The 14,985-nt window shown below is 44.5% G+C and overlaps 1 protein-coding gene across 6 annotated transcripts in view; it reads left to right on the plus strand.

Moving 5' to 3' along the window:
- Window positions 1-14,985, plus strand: part of LOC147025483 (tetraspanin-18-like) — a 67,062-nt gene that overhangs the window by 29,429 nt on the left and 22,648 nt on the right. For all 6 annotated transcript variants that reach the window (XM_085886507.1, XM_085886504.1, XM_085886503.1 and 3 more), the window contains one exon: window positions 5,913-5,987. In XM_085886507.1, coding sequence (XP_085742633.1) covers window positions 5,913-5,987 — 75 coding nt within the window. The remainder of the gene's footprint in view (window positions 1-5,912; window positions 5,988-14,985) is intronic.

Consider the following 14,985-nt stretch of genomic DNA (forward strand, 5'->3'; position numbering starts at 1 on the left):
AACTGCCTTCTGGAGATGGTTCAATTGCCTTCCAGAATGGAACTGCCTTCTGGAGATGGTTCAATTGCTTTCCAGAATGGAACTGCCTTCTGGAGATGGTTCAATTGCACCCTTCCCTTCTGAAAGAGTGGGGGAGAAAGTGTTGCACTACCATCTCATGTGATCCCCCATCCATACCTGGAATATTGTCAACCGCCTTGAACTGAACATAACCCTCTTATTTTCAGGTTCGTCTTCTCTCTCTCTCTCTCTCTCTCTCTCTCTCTCTCTCTCTCTCTCTCTCTCTCTCTCTCTCTCCCTCTCTCACTCTCTCTCTGTCTCTGTCTCTGTCTCTGTCTCTGTCTCTGTCTCTGTATCTGTCTCTGTCTCTGTCTCTGTCTCTGTCTCTGTCTCTGTCTCTGTCTCTGTCTCTGTCTCTGTCTCTCTCTCTCTCTCTCTCTCTCTCTCTCTCTCTCTCTCTCTCTCTCTCTCTCTCTCTCTCTCTCTCTCTCTCTCTCTCTCTCTCTCTCTCTCTCTCTCTCTCTTCCCTTGCTTGTTTGTATCCAACTATGGTCCCACCATGTTGCCTTTCACTCTTTGTTAGCTTGCTCTTCCCTGAGCCTCGACTTTGTACATATAAAGAGAAAGGGTAAAGCTGCACAATAAGAAAATCAATCAACACAGGGGAGAAAATGTAAAAAGCAGGATTATAATTTCTTCAATGGAATATAATTAGAATGGCTTGACCTGTATGTAAAAATAATTAATTTTACTTCATCGTAAAAATCAAAGGCATGAAATGCATTGAAGAAATATTCTTTGAAACAGTACTCTCCGGAATTGGCTCCCTGATTTTGCAAGATCTCACAGTTACACAAACACACACACGCACGCACGCACACACACACACACACACACACACACACACACACACACACACACACACACACACACACACACACACACACACACACACACACACACACACACACACACACACAGATGGCGGCAAGGGACGGAAAGCACCAAGGGCCGCGGTAAATACAACAGTTTTGAAGGCAGCTAAGACCGAGGCAAAAACGCAGCTGAGGTGGGAATGAGGACCACACACGAGGTGCCCGGTATCACGCTGTTCGACATGTGTTTGCGAGGCAGCCTGGCCCTCCCTCTTGGCAGGATTTGTCGACCGCATTTTGTCGAGAACGAATGCCCGAGCTTTAACAGCTCCCTCTTACTGAATTTCACCCACTGAGGATGAGAGAGGCAGAGTTTCAGTGGGACTGAGGACCATGCCAAATAAAGCAACTCTGATGGGAGCGAGAGCCGAGCCAAGCGTGGCAGCTTGGGTGAGGCCAAGAGCCATGCATGTGGCACCAGGAGTCATGCTGATCGACATGCGTTTAGGATGGAGCCTGGTCTTTCGGCTTGTTTTGCTGACTCTATCCCGCTGAGGAGGGTTGAGACCGAGGAAAGATGAGACCGAAAAGGAAGAGACTGAGAAGGAAGAGACCGATACCAAACTATGGTGGGACCGCATGTGGAGATGATGATCAGTGGCAGCTGGGCACCATGATCAAGCAGGTAGGGGTGTCCCCAGGTGGGATCGGGCGTAACTCGGAGGTCACATGGGAGATTGCCCATAATGATGTCGTCAGCACTTCGGGGACAGAGTAGGAAATGAAGTATGCATAAGGAGATGGATTAGTCCATGAGTCGTAGTTCGGGACCAGGGAAGGCTCCATTCTTTCTTAGAGACTCGTGAGTGGAGATGATGACTGGTGGCAGCAGCGCGTACACACACACACACACGCACGCGCGCACACACACACACACACACACACACACACACACACACACACACACACACACACACACACACACACACACACACGTGATCACACACACGTGATCATACACGTATTATGCATGAATTGTGATTTACACATACACATGCATGATTGTGATTTATTCACATATTGATACGTGATCATACACATATTATTTGTGACGTATTGTACATAATGTTGTGGTTTTTCGAAGTTGGTACTCCCCCAAAGTAATGGCTCCCAACATATAGTGGTCCCGAGACAGTTATTTCATTAGTATTCATTCAGTTAGCCCTTCCATGATGTCTCGTGGGTTTCTGCGTGGGAGGATGCGTTGCGTGGGATTTCAGTTAGGTCTTTAATTCCAGCTGCTATTCTTTCATTCATTCTATTTTACTTTTTTTCACACATGACCTCTCCTTCATGCAAGTATACACGCCACAGACGAGGAGCTTCATTAGCAAATGCCGCCAAAACCACGTTCAAGCTGTGCACCATTATTCAACGGTCACTTCACTTTAACCTTCACAGCACTCGGACCATCAATGCTACAATCTTCATATGAACTTCAAACACCTTCCTAAAATTCCCTAAAATAACCTATGCTCGACCTCTTCACCTGAAATGCCTCCTCACTACAAATGCTTCAATCACCTCACCACAACCGTTTCAACCTCTTCACCACAAATGCTACAGCTCTTCCCTGACCTCACTATAACTGCTATGAAATGCTTCAACCACAGTCAGCAAAATTCCGCAACCACTACGAAATGCTGCAACCGAGCCAGAGCCGAGAGGATCAGTCACTGAGTCATTGCCGAGGGGTTGCTGGGTCATTGCCGACTAATCAAGTCCTCGGCGCTTGGCTTCCACTGCATTCCACAGCCAATCTTCATTGGCATTGACATTTGCAGACTTTCTCACATGCCACGTTAAGCTATTATCTCACACGTTCTATCTCTATGCACTTCCTTCCTCTTCCTCTTTTGCATCACACTTGCACCTCATTTACACCTCATTTGCACCTCCCACTCATGCACCACAGACATCCCCAGTTTTCTTCCCTCCTTCCTCCTCCTAAACAAATGGGAAGCGTAGGTCTGTCGGCCATGCCAGGTATTGAAAGAGGTCATGAACACCTCAACTGCCTCTCATCTTTGTTGCTCTCTAATTTCCTCGGGTGTGTGTCAAATGGCCATGTATTGTAAGCATAAGTTAAGATTGTAGAAGTTTAATATCGGTTTAGCTTTGCCCTGTCTCTTCTCTTTGTATATAACTGCATTTATTTTGCCACACTCCATGAATCCTTGCTTTCCCCTGCTGTACATATTGCTAAAATAAAACTTTTCAGTATTGTTCACATATTTTCCTCGCCCTCGCTTTATAAATAAATTGCTTATGTTATAAATGTACCCAGCTCGTTCTTTCTTTTCCTTCATTGGTCCAGTGTGGTCTGCATGTTGGTTTAGCCAGGAAGTTCTACCTCACTAATTTGCTCTTGTTAGCCAGCGCACACTCACTGTATTGCTTGGCAGTAATCTGGGTGTGCGCTAAGGGCACGAGCCCCCCTTAGTTCGACCATCCACAGGTAAGGTATCACTTTAGGTATTGTAACCCTGCCAGGATTGGCAGTGCCATTCGGGGTTCATGGTTGCTTAGCAACCCGCCGGTGAGTGGAGCTACACTACATGACCAAAAGTATGCAGACACCCCTTCTAATTAGTGGATTCGGCTATTTCAGCCACACCCATTGCTGACAGGTATAAAATCAAGCACACAGCCATGCAATCTCCATCGACAAACATTGACAGAAGAATGGGCTGTACTGAAGAGCTCGATGACTTTCAATGTGGCACTGTCATCGGATGCCCCCTTTCCAAGAAGTCATTTCATCAAATTTCTGCCCTGCTAGAGCTGCCTTTGTCAACTGTAAGTGCTGTTATTGTGAAGTGGAAATGCTTAGGAGCAGCAACAACTCAGCCATGAACTGGTTGGCCACAGAAGCTCGGAACTGGACCTCCGAGTGCTGAAGCGCATAGCATGGAAAAATCATCTGTCATCAGTTGCAACGCTCATTACCGAGTTCCAAACTGACTCTGGAAGCAATGTCAGCACAAGCACTGTTTGCTGAGAGCTTCAAGAAATGGGTGTCCATGGCCGAGCAGCCACACACAAGCTGAAGATCGCCATGCGCAATGCCAAGCGTCGGCTGGAGTGGTGTAAAGCTAACCACCATTGGACGCTGGAGCAGTGGAAACCCATTCTCTGGAGTGATGAATCACGCTTCACCATCTGGCAGTCTGATGGACGAATCTGGGTTTGGCGGATGCCAGGAGAACGCTACCTGCCCAAATGCATAGTGCCAACTGTAAAGTTTGGTGGAGGAGGAATATGGAGCTGTTTTTTCATGGTTTGGGCTAGGCCTCTTCGTTCCAGCGAAGGGAAATCTTAATGTAACAGCATACAGTGACATTCAAGACAATTCTGTGCTTCCAACTTTGTGGCAACAGTTTGGGGAAAGCCCTTTCCTCTTTTAGCATGACAATGTCTCCGTGCACAAAGCGAGGTCCGTACAGAAATGGTTTGGTGAGATCGGTGTGGAAGATCTTGACTGGCCTGCACAGAGCCCTGACCTCAACCGCATAAAACACCTTTGGGATGAATTGGAATGCCGACTGTGAGCCAGATATAATCGCCCAACATCAGTGCCCGACCTCACCAATGCTCTTGTGGCTGAATGGAAGCAAATCCCAACAGCAATGTTCTAACATCTCGTGGAAAGCCTTCCCAGAAGAGTGGAGGTTGTTGTCACAGTAAAGGGGGGGATGTGGGGGCCGAGGCCTACTATCTCAAGAAAGACATCAACTAAGTTCATATACAAGCCATTTATTCCGTACAATAGAAGACACTTCTGTGCATGGAAGGAAGACCCAGCCTGCTACATGGTTGCAAGCTGAAGACTTAGGTTACAGAGCTTTTTTGAGCGTTTATATGCAGTTTTTACCAAGATATCAGATGGAGCTTTGTTGACTTCCGATAAGCCATACACAATGGTTTTGGTTTGTTCAAACATACCTCATACAATGGTTTGAGTTTGTTATCTGATGCAAGGAGAGGGGTGTGTGTGTGTGTGTGTGTGTGTGTGTGTGTGTGTGTGTGTGTGTGTGTGTGTGTGTGTGTGTGTGTGTGTGAGGGGGGGGGGGGGCTAAGAGAAAGTGCAATGGTTGGAATTTGCCATCCGATAAGAGGAGAGGGGTATGGGGGGTGGGGGTAAGAGAGAGTACAACGGTTGGAATTTGTTTCATTCTGCTGACTACTTGATCACAGCTTAACATTTCATTTAACAGATACGTCTTAACAATAGGTTATTTGGACTGAGTGTGTGTTTTTCTTACAAGCTCACTCAGCATGTGTACCGAGCTCAATCAGCATGCATATTTTAGCTTTGGTCAGCATGCATGTCTATTCACTCTACCAGTAAATCATTTCTAAACTAAGTTAATTAATTTATTAAAGACTATTTATTAAAGAACTCAGTAAATTTTGCTTTTTACATGATAATAAATTCAATTTAATAATCCAGCTCCCACAGGGACCAACTCCATATTAATGCCCATGATTTTGGAATGAGATGTTATACGAGCAGGTGTCCACATACTTTTGGTCATGTAGTGTATGTGTGCCCAGCGGCCTCCGAACCGGGCATTCGGAAAGGACCCGAGTGCTTCCGTTCGTGGCGAGTTTCGAACCCCGAGTCCATAACAATATTATATAAACATGTATTGATATGTGATCATGCATATAATGTAAGTGACATATTACACACACACACACACACACACACACACACACACACACACACAACACACACACACACACACACACACACACACACACACACACACACACACACACACACACACACACACTGATGATGATGATTGATGTTTTGACACAGAACTTCAGTTTCTCTCTGTACAAAGTGATAGATGAAAACTTACAATCAAACGCGTGAAAAAAAGGAAACAAAATGTAAGTCTTGGAACTGAACTATAGTGATTTATCATGGTTTCATACACCCCACAATGTTTTTCTGTTTTTCCACAGTTCTTCGTATTGGTGCTCTTCTTCTTTGTGGTGGAGGTTGTTGCAACGGTTGTGATGCTCATCCTAAAAGGCCGAGTGAGTCACTCGCTGTTTGCCACAAAACTAACATATGCCCTCATTCCTTCCACAATCTCATTCCCCTCCCCCACCCCACCTTATTCCATTATCCTGCCTCATATACATAATTCCAGAAAATAATACCTGCATCTTGCAAAAGCTTTACTGTAATTCTGTTCGAGAGATTGAGATTTAATTTTAGTGTATGAGAGTCTGAGATAATGCATATCACTTGCTGCAAGATAAGTAAGACTTATCAAGGAATGAGTCTGCAAAGCCCTTAGACATAACACAATGGAGTAATGCTTTCCATTATGGGCTGGTGCTCCAGCATCATATCTGGCTTTCCTGGAGTTTGTTGAATATAGAGCTCTCAAAATTATTAGAATCTCTCGTAATGAGACAGAAGCACAAGGTGTGTTGCTCTCACATATCAGGCATGTCAGTGGCCTGTGTTCTCTGCTGTCTTTTCCCCAACATTGCTCCCTTTGCTCTCTGACTGTCCTTATTAATCCAGGATGCACTCAACCGATTGGAAAATGGCTTGTCAGAACAGCCAAATAACACCTGAGAATGTTGCTAGCCTGCTGGAGATGTGTCTGAATAGCACGACCTTCATCTATGACAGTGCACACTACCGACAAATATTTGGCACAGCTATGGGTTCACCAGTCTCTGCTGTTGTGGCTAATTTGGAGATGAAGAACTCGAACAAAAGATATTTGAGTCTCATGAGAATTGGCTCCCATGGTACTGGAACAGGCACCTTTGCCATTGTGCATGCAAACATGGGGGACCACCTTCTGGGGAAACTTGGCCAGGTATTCCCCAGCATTAACTTCACAATTGAAGTTGAAAAATAAAGCAAATTGGCCTTTTTGGATGTGCAGGTTTACCGTAAGCCTAATGGCTACCAAAAGACATTGGTTTACAGGAAACCAATCCACACCAGCAGATTACTGGATTTTAACTCCTGCAACTTAATCTCCCACAAACGAAGTGGCAGCTCGGGCATGGACGGTGTCATCTTACAAAACCGATGCAATTCAAGAAATCAGATTCGTGAGAGGAGTCCTGCTCAAAAATGAGCACAGCAAAGGGATACTGCCTGCCATGAAAGAACCAAAACGGGACAGAACAGGAGCCAGATATGCTTGGGCACTGTGTACTGCGATACTACCCAGGCCTTTCTGAAAGGATTGGCAGGATAGTACGTGGCTCACGGATTGGCGTAGCCTATAAGTCTCTATGCACCAACCGTAATGTCATTTCAAAACCAAAGGACACGATATCAACTGGTGATAAATTGGGAGTAGTTTACTATTCGTCATGCAGAGACTACGACTAATTCTACATTGGTGAAACTGGAAGAAATTTAAAATAAAGGCTAGATGAACATGATCAAGCAATCGTGCTGGAAAGGTGACACAGTCAGCCATAACATGTCATTGCCTGAAATCTGGCCACAAATTTGACTTTGATGGGATCCGTATCCTAGACACGACGTCCAACAAACGACACAGGTTGATACTGGAAGCATGGCATGTGAAGAGCCGAGAGGGTGGTCTAACTAGAGAAATGGTAGACATACCCACAAACACACACTTCTGATAAAAATGGCAAAAACTGGATTGTGCAAAGAGCTGGATAAGGTGAGCAACAAACAACACTCAAACCCAAACACCACATCTGCATGTGTACAACACCCAATGAGAACCCCAACACTCACATAACCAACACCTCATCATGTCCAACCCAGACACGAAACCAACCATGTTTGTGCCCTGGAAACACAAAAACAACAACAAGTGCACACACATGCTCACCCACACACAAACAAGTATCACGTTCACGTTCAAGATTAAAAAAAAGAAAAAGAAGGAGCAGAGCAGCCCATCGATGATGCAATTTGATGTTTATTTTTCTTGAGGTTTGCAAAATAAAATAAATAAGCACTCCTCCATTTGACCTCAAGAAACAGCACATATATCAGAAATAAAAACCAGACACATGTCGAGGCTCAGGTCTGAGGAATTGGTCTCTCTGAGGAATCGGGTCTATTGGGCTGAGGAAGCCTGCTGTGAAGTGGGTGAAACATCGCCTGAGACTGGGTCTGCTCTTGCTTCTTGCTCAAATCAGCAGAGTAGGTCTTGTGTAATTTTGGTTGGAAGCACCTTCTTCTTCTTAAAAAAAAAAAAAAATTATGTACATATTACATTCAACCAAAGAAGCACACTGAATTTATGACATGACACTGATATCACGTACATAAATTATACCAACATATCACCTCCAAACTAGGAGGTATCCTTCTGGTACTCAAGCCTTTGCAGACTGAAATTAAAACCTATGGTCATGAATAGGCGAAAGCAGAGATGTCGATCTGGATTTCGCCCTTGCTATGGCTCATCAGGACAACACACTTCTGATCGTTTATGCGTGACCATATTAGTCTCATATTAGGCTCAATGAATAACACTACAGTGTGTCAGTGTGTGTGTCACCTTGTGTGTCTCCTTCACAACTCCAAAACCATGAAACTTGTCAGCCTGAAACTTCACAGGCATACGAAGGGAACTGTCAGGAAGTACATGAGTGAAAATTGTGTGTTCGGGTTAATTAAAACATCCCATTTGAAGATAATTAACAAGCTTATTTAATTATATCCTTTATCAGGCGGATCCTCGGCCACTTCGCTCTATGGGGTCTTAAGACATATCCTGGGTTTCCTTGATGGGATCTGAAGCCACCATGTTTTTTGGCCTGCTCTACCATGCCTTGATATGGAACAGGCTGCAACAATTTATTTACGATAAAGTTTTTCTTTGCACTTTCCTCACTCATATTATCGAATTCCTGTTCATCATAGCTATGAATCGCTGGATACATTGCAATGCTTATAAGCACCCGGAGATGCCAGCACTCGTGGTTTTATTTCATTTCAGTGCATGCCATAACCTCGAGAATCTCTTAAATTAAGCCAAATTGCAAAATTAAAGCTCCAGAATTGAACTTAGCAGAAATTCCGACAGCTAAAAAATTGTCCATTTGTCCAATTCGGACATTGCTTGGGCGTTTCCAGGTGCAGGAGTTTATCAACGGCAATTGGTAATCACGGGCCAAGCCAGGCGTTCCATTGGAGTGCTTGATTGAGTGCTTAAGCCACTTTCCGAGTGCCCTTCCAGTCGAATGTGGTACAGTTCGTGTCCCGATCAGGATATACAGTTGGCAGTTTGCTATACAAGGTAGCGGTATGTGTACAGCACACGTGGACGTGGTACATATGGGTAGATTTGGATCTGTGAGGATTCTCCATGGGTGTGTGGGCATGCCATACCTGTCACAGTTACTGTGCTGGCAAAGTTTCATCCCATATCTTCTGGAGGTTTTATCCAGTTTTCCTTTGTCCTCGTAACTGTTTCTAAAGCAATTGGTTATGGGGTGTGCTTCACAAAAGTTGTATTGCTTCTCTTTGTGAGATTCAAAGCAAAATATTGTTGCAGGCTGGGGGTCGGTGGCGAGAATGATCATGAGGTGGGGAAAGCTACGTCGTCTCCACCAGACTCCCCGGAATTGTAGGCCGTGATTCGGATAACTCCGCGAGCCGGCGGGTCGTTTAACTGACCGTGGAACACCAATATCTCGACCGCGTGACGTAGGTTTATTTTGTCTCGATCCAATGTACCTAAGTAACCATGCCGTCTCGGCTACCGGGGATCCACGCCCTCAGAACGCCTAGCCGAACTGGATTCACTCTACCGGCAGCGGTAAAATTACACCAACCGACTACCACTCTGCCACCCACCTTTCCAGCTCGGATGCAATTGAGCGGGCCTGCTCAGGACGTCCCGGCTACAATTTTCTGATTACCGGGGATAAAACCCCGCCTAAACTCAGACCCGAACCATGCTGGACCAATTCAAGAAAGGACGGAAACAAACTGGGGACATTTCTAATAATGGTAATTTATTTACAATAAGCAGGACACAGAGCAAGACTTATCGCGGAAATACAAGGCAGGCAAAATTTACAAGGATTCAAGCACTTACACAGTTTCTACTTAAAAGACGGGCCCACACGCAGACACACACACAAATGAAAAGAAACCCAGAGTTCTTTATTGGACCCTCGCAGCCGAGGAGAGAGACAAGCTGGGGTCAGAGTCCAGCTGGGTACCTGACCGTCGGAGGAAGGGGGTGCTCCGTGGTGCGGCACCTGACAATGGTCGTTGGTTTGGTCCCCAGTCGCACGTGTGGGACTCATGGTTTGTGGCGGAGCTCAAGTGGTGAATAGCGGGGTCCACAGAGGGGGGTCAGGGTCGCTCTTTCCTTTCCTTGTCGAGGGCCAGCAGGGACACATTCGCCGCCTTCACGACCTTCTGCTCAACCCTCCACTTCAAAAGAACTGCACGCTCAACAACAACCCTCAGAGCCCTATCCAAAACCTTGTCAGAAACCCGTGGAGAACTTCCTCCAAGACCCTTTTTCCTCACTCGACTCTCAACCACCACTACCCTGTCAAAAACCTCAGAACAACCTTCGTAACAACCGCTGCCTCAGAGAGTCCTCAGAAATTTATCGACCTCCCTCAATGGGGCGGGGCTCGCTCGAACAGACGTCACTCCCCACCCTGATTGGACAGGCTCCTATGGGTTCGCCCTTTCTGGGCGGGGTTTCGGCCGCTGCTGGGAAATTCCACCCACTCTTCCATGCGGGTTCATACTTGTCGAGCAACAGTATCAATGTTGCAAAGGTCGTTGTGAAAGAGTTACAACGTTTGTGGAAGCCAAGAAACTGGAACCGCAAGATCCCGCCTCGGCAAGTCAGGATGCAAGAAGGCAGCCGGTTGTCGGTGGATCGTGACAAGGGATGGGATGGTTGTGAGATGGAAGAACCTCACTAAAAGAAATCACAACGCATGCCTTTGATTCTCCCACTAGACAAAAGGAAGGGGATCTGACTACACACATACTTATGACATAACTGACTTTTGGGACATCTGTATGTTGAATGCATATGGTTTCCAGATCCGTAACAATATATTTGATAACACCCAATTTCAGAGCCATTTGCCATATTAACGTGTTTTCTTAATTACCAAACCAATTTGTTTTCTTCCACCTGTCATGACGATTGGCAGCTGTTTATAAACATTTATATTTTTGCACATCTCCTTGAAACGTTTTTGATGCAATGTTGTTTTTTTAATTTGTTTATTGAAATTTCCCCAAAACAATGGTGAAAGCTACTCAAGGTTTTTGGGTTGTACACAGTACGTACTGCAATCGGTAATCACACTGACTGCAATCTGTATTGGCCAAGCACGAGTGTGTGTGTTTCTGTGCACTGGTCATACAGCATAACATTTTCTCACTGCCAACTCGCCTCCCACCCAATACCCCCTCCCAACTCTCCCTCTCTCTGTGCCATCCTCGCTACGCCCCCTTCTGAAACACCCTCTCACACATTCTCTTTCTTTGTCGCTCTCTGTCTGTGTCTGTGTCCGGCGGTGATTATGTCCGGACAGCGTTTGTCTCCAGATGTGTCTAAGCGGTGTTTATGTTCAGGCGATGTTTGTCTCCGAACGGAGTTTGTGTCCGGGCATTGTTTATCTCTGTACCGTGTTTGTCTCCTGACCTGGGCCGTGTTTGTTTGGCTCCAGACGTGTCCGGGCAGTGTTTGTCTGCAGGCAGTATTTATATCCGGACGCGTCCAGGAGTTGTTTATGTCAAGATGGGAGTTTGTTTCCAGATGTGTCAGGGCGGTGATTGTCTCCGGACATCTTGGCTCCGGATGCGTCTGGCAGGTTTTGTCTGCAGACGTGTCTGGGTGGTGTTTTTTTCTGGGTGGTGTTTCTAGTATAACTGGTAGAAAATGGATTTCAGACATTGTTTTGTTGCCATCGTCACTGTTATTTTATGCAGCATCATTTTGATGAGACTCATAATCAATGAGTATGAATCGTAATTAATGCTCCACTGCCCATCTGCCTTTCCTTCCTCTCGCCCCATGCTGCCTTCCCTTCTCCAAGCCCTCCTCACTCTCACACTCTCCTCGCTCCCACACTGCTCCTCATCTCCCTCCCTCCTCTCTCGTTTCTCTCCTCTCTCTCACTCTATCCTCTCCCTCTCTCCCCCACCCCTCTCTCCCCCACCTCTCTCTCCCTCTCCCCCGACCCCCCCACTTTACTATTCCCGTCAGTGAAGCGACCGGTGGTATTTGCTCATCTATAACAATAAATGTGTGTGTCTCCTCCATAACTCCAAAACCATGAACCCTATCAGCCTGAAAGTTTGCATGCATACTATGAAAACTCCAACGAAGTGCATGAGTGAAAATTGGGTGCTTGGGTGAATTAAAATACCCCTTTTAGTCCGTGAGCCAGTCGCCTGATTTTGACCAATTAGTACCACCTGGGGGCACCAAACTTTATTGTGATTTTCTGATAGCAATATGTATCTGTTACTCAATGCACGATGATGGACATCTGCGACTCACAGCTTAAGCTCAGTAGAGCCTTTTAAACATAGGTGGGGTCTACTCAGAAAAAGTCATATTTTCTGACATAAGAACAAACACATTGTGTACTCGCAAGTATTTATTGACACCAACAACATGAAAAACACAAGTCCATTTGTATGGGATGTACCACTGGAGAGAATCACATGAATTGAATCACACCAAATGATATTGATTATTGTTTATAATGTGTCACTATCGCTGTCACTGCCTTGAGGTTGGGCTGTGTGAACCTGTGGCTGTATCATGATCCCATTCACTCTATGTGATGTGCCTCCACCACTTAAAGTTTCTTCAAGCCTATCTATGTTGTCATAGGCAAGTGAGGAGGGAATGTAAGGATGGGAAGATGATGGTAGAACTATACCTCGGTTTGCTTCTTTCATCTGCTTTTGAAGGCACAATGCAGTGTCTATTTCTTCCAGCTTGGAGTAGGAAACACCATGGCCAAGGCGATTGAGCATTTTGATGAGCTCAACATTTCCTGTCAGTGATTTAACACCCCATGGTAGCAATATGTTTAGCAGGGACGACTTTTCCTCTACTGACAGCATAGATACAATCCTGACCGACTGATTGGACAACTCGTTCCACCTTCTGCGTTCCATCTTGTTCTGTTCCATGAAGTAGCAGGTTCAGAAACATCTTTAAAGATTCTGGCAATTCAGTATAGCCAGATTTCAGTTCAGCAGGTTGTGGAGGCCAAGGCTTTTCTTTCATGTTTTTAATTTGTCCTCTCAAGTGGTTCGCAGAAAGTTTGACAATGTTCTCAATATCATCTGAGTACATTGCATCCTGTAGTTGTTCTTCAGCCTTCATCATTTTGACCACTACCTGCTCCAAGGAAAGGCCATCTGGATATACAAGAAGTTTTCCTTTATCATCAGAGACGAAATGAAGTGACTTCTTGAATTCACATTCTAGCTTCCAGCGAATATGTTTCTTCGTAGAGGGTTTCACATCATTGATGCCAAGTTCGTGCAGGAAATTCAACAACTTTTCAGTCAGTTCCATCATGCTGACAATTTCAGGTTTAACAAATAATGTCTTGCACACATGCTTGAACAGAAGAAGGTAGGCCTCCCGCTCTGCTGCCAGATAAGCGTCATCATCTTCAGTGACTTTTGATGTTTTCTCCATTGCTCCACGGGTGTATTTGCGGTAACATGATTTATGGTAATGAGCCTTGGCAGCAACCAACTCTCTGGATGTGATGGCAAGTATTCTCTGATCCAATTTGGCCTGAGCAACACTTCTCACTGTTTCATCTGACTTGAATTCTCTGGACTGTAGGAGTGTTTCCCTGGTGTTCGAACCAGCCACATATTTGATTTCCTTCTCACAAAAGATACATACAGGGTCTCAGACATGAGATGTCATTGAAGGAGCACGAGAAGATTTACTCCTTTTGGTGGAACATTCCGGCTCAGAGTCAGGTTCTTACAACTTCTGAAGCATTTTCTTGTGTGTAAAATCAGATCTACAGTCTCTGTGGTAGAACAACTTTTCGCCGTATTCATCTTCTTTAAGTTCCAGGATGGGCCCAAAATTCCGTAAGTTGTCTGCATGGAGTAATACACCAACAGATTCATCGTCTCTGGGTTTGGTCAATTCAGATTCTGAAGTCTGCTTGGAACAAATAATGCAAGCCCTTTCTTTCAATGATTGCATTTTCTGTTTTTTCTTTGGTGAGTCCATCATGTATCATTGTAGAGTGTTACCTCCATACAGTCACAGAGTCACCTGAAAAGATATAAAAACTGGTTAAGTACACTTTTGTCATATAAATGTAACCACTCTATTATCATTTTATTCTCTGGATCCTTGAATAATTTCCAATTTTGCTGCAGCTGAAATACATATTAACTATGACTGAAGTAACGTTATCAAATTTAAGATCAACAAGGTATAAAATAGCTTAGGAATAAAATGGTCTTACTTGATATTGAAGATCGGTCAAATGAAGACAAGCTGTCGACTGCAAAACAAACTTGACTATAGATGTTAGTATAATAAACTAGAGGTTATTTCACCTTAATAACTTAATCAAATATGAAGAAATTCTCAATAAATGTTATCATGCCCATTAGCAGTAAATATTTATGCTATTGATCAATATTGCACAATTATCGATGTCGCAGAGATAAGGACGCAAAGATAAATTACAATCACATTTTCATGTTATTGCAATATATTTGATATATTCCTAAAGTATAATCACTTTCAGACACACACAACACAACTTCATTATGAAAATATATTTTTATTTGGCCTGTCCAGCCATTTAAGCATTTAAACATGGATGACAAAATTGTACATTTTGTGTATTTTGCGCAAAAACATTAATTATGCTATAAAAAACTTAAGCTGTGAGTTTGAAATGTCCATCATGCATTTTTGTGAAGTATATGGGTACACCATCAATAAAAAAATAAGTTTCGTTTGGTACCCCCAGATGGTACCCATATCTTGTCTGGCTCACGGACTATTTTGAAGAT

The sequence above is a fragment of the Eptatretus burgeri genome, chromosome 6 (assembly GCF_056783735.1).
Source record: "Eptatretus burgeri isolate ZD-2024b chromosome 6, Ebu_testis_v1, whole genome shotgun sequence".
NCBI lineage: Eukaryota > Metazoa > Chordata > Myxini > Myxiniformes > Myxinidae > Eptatretus > Eptatretus burgeri.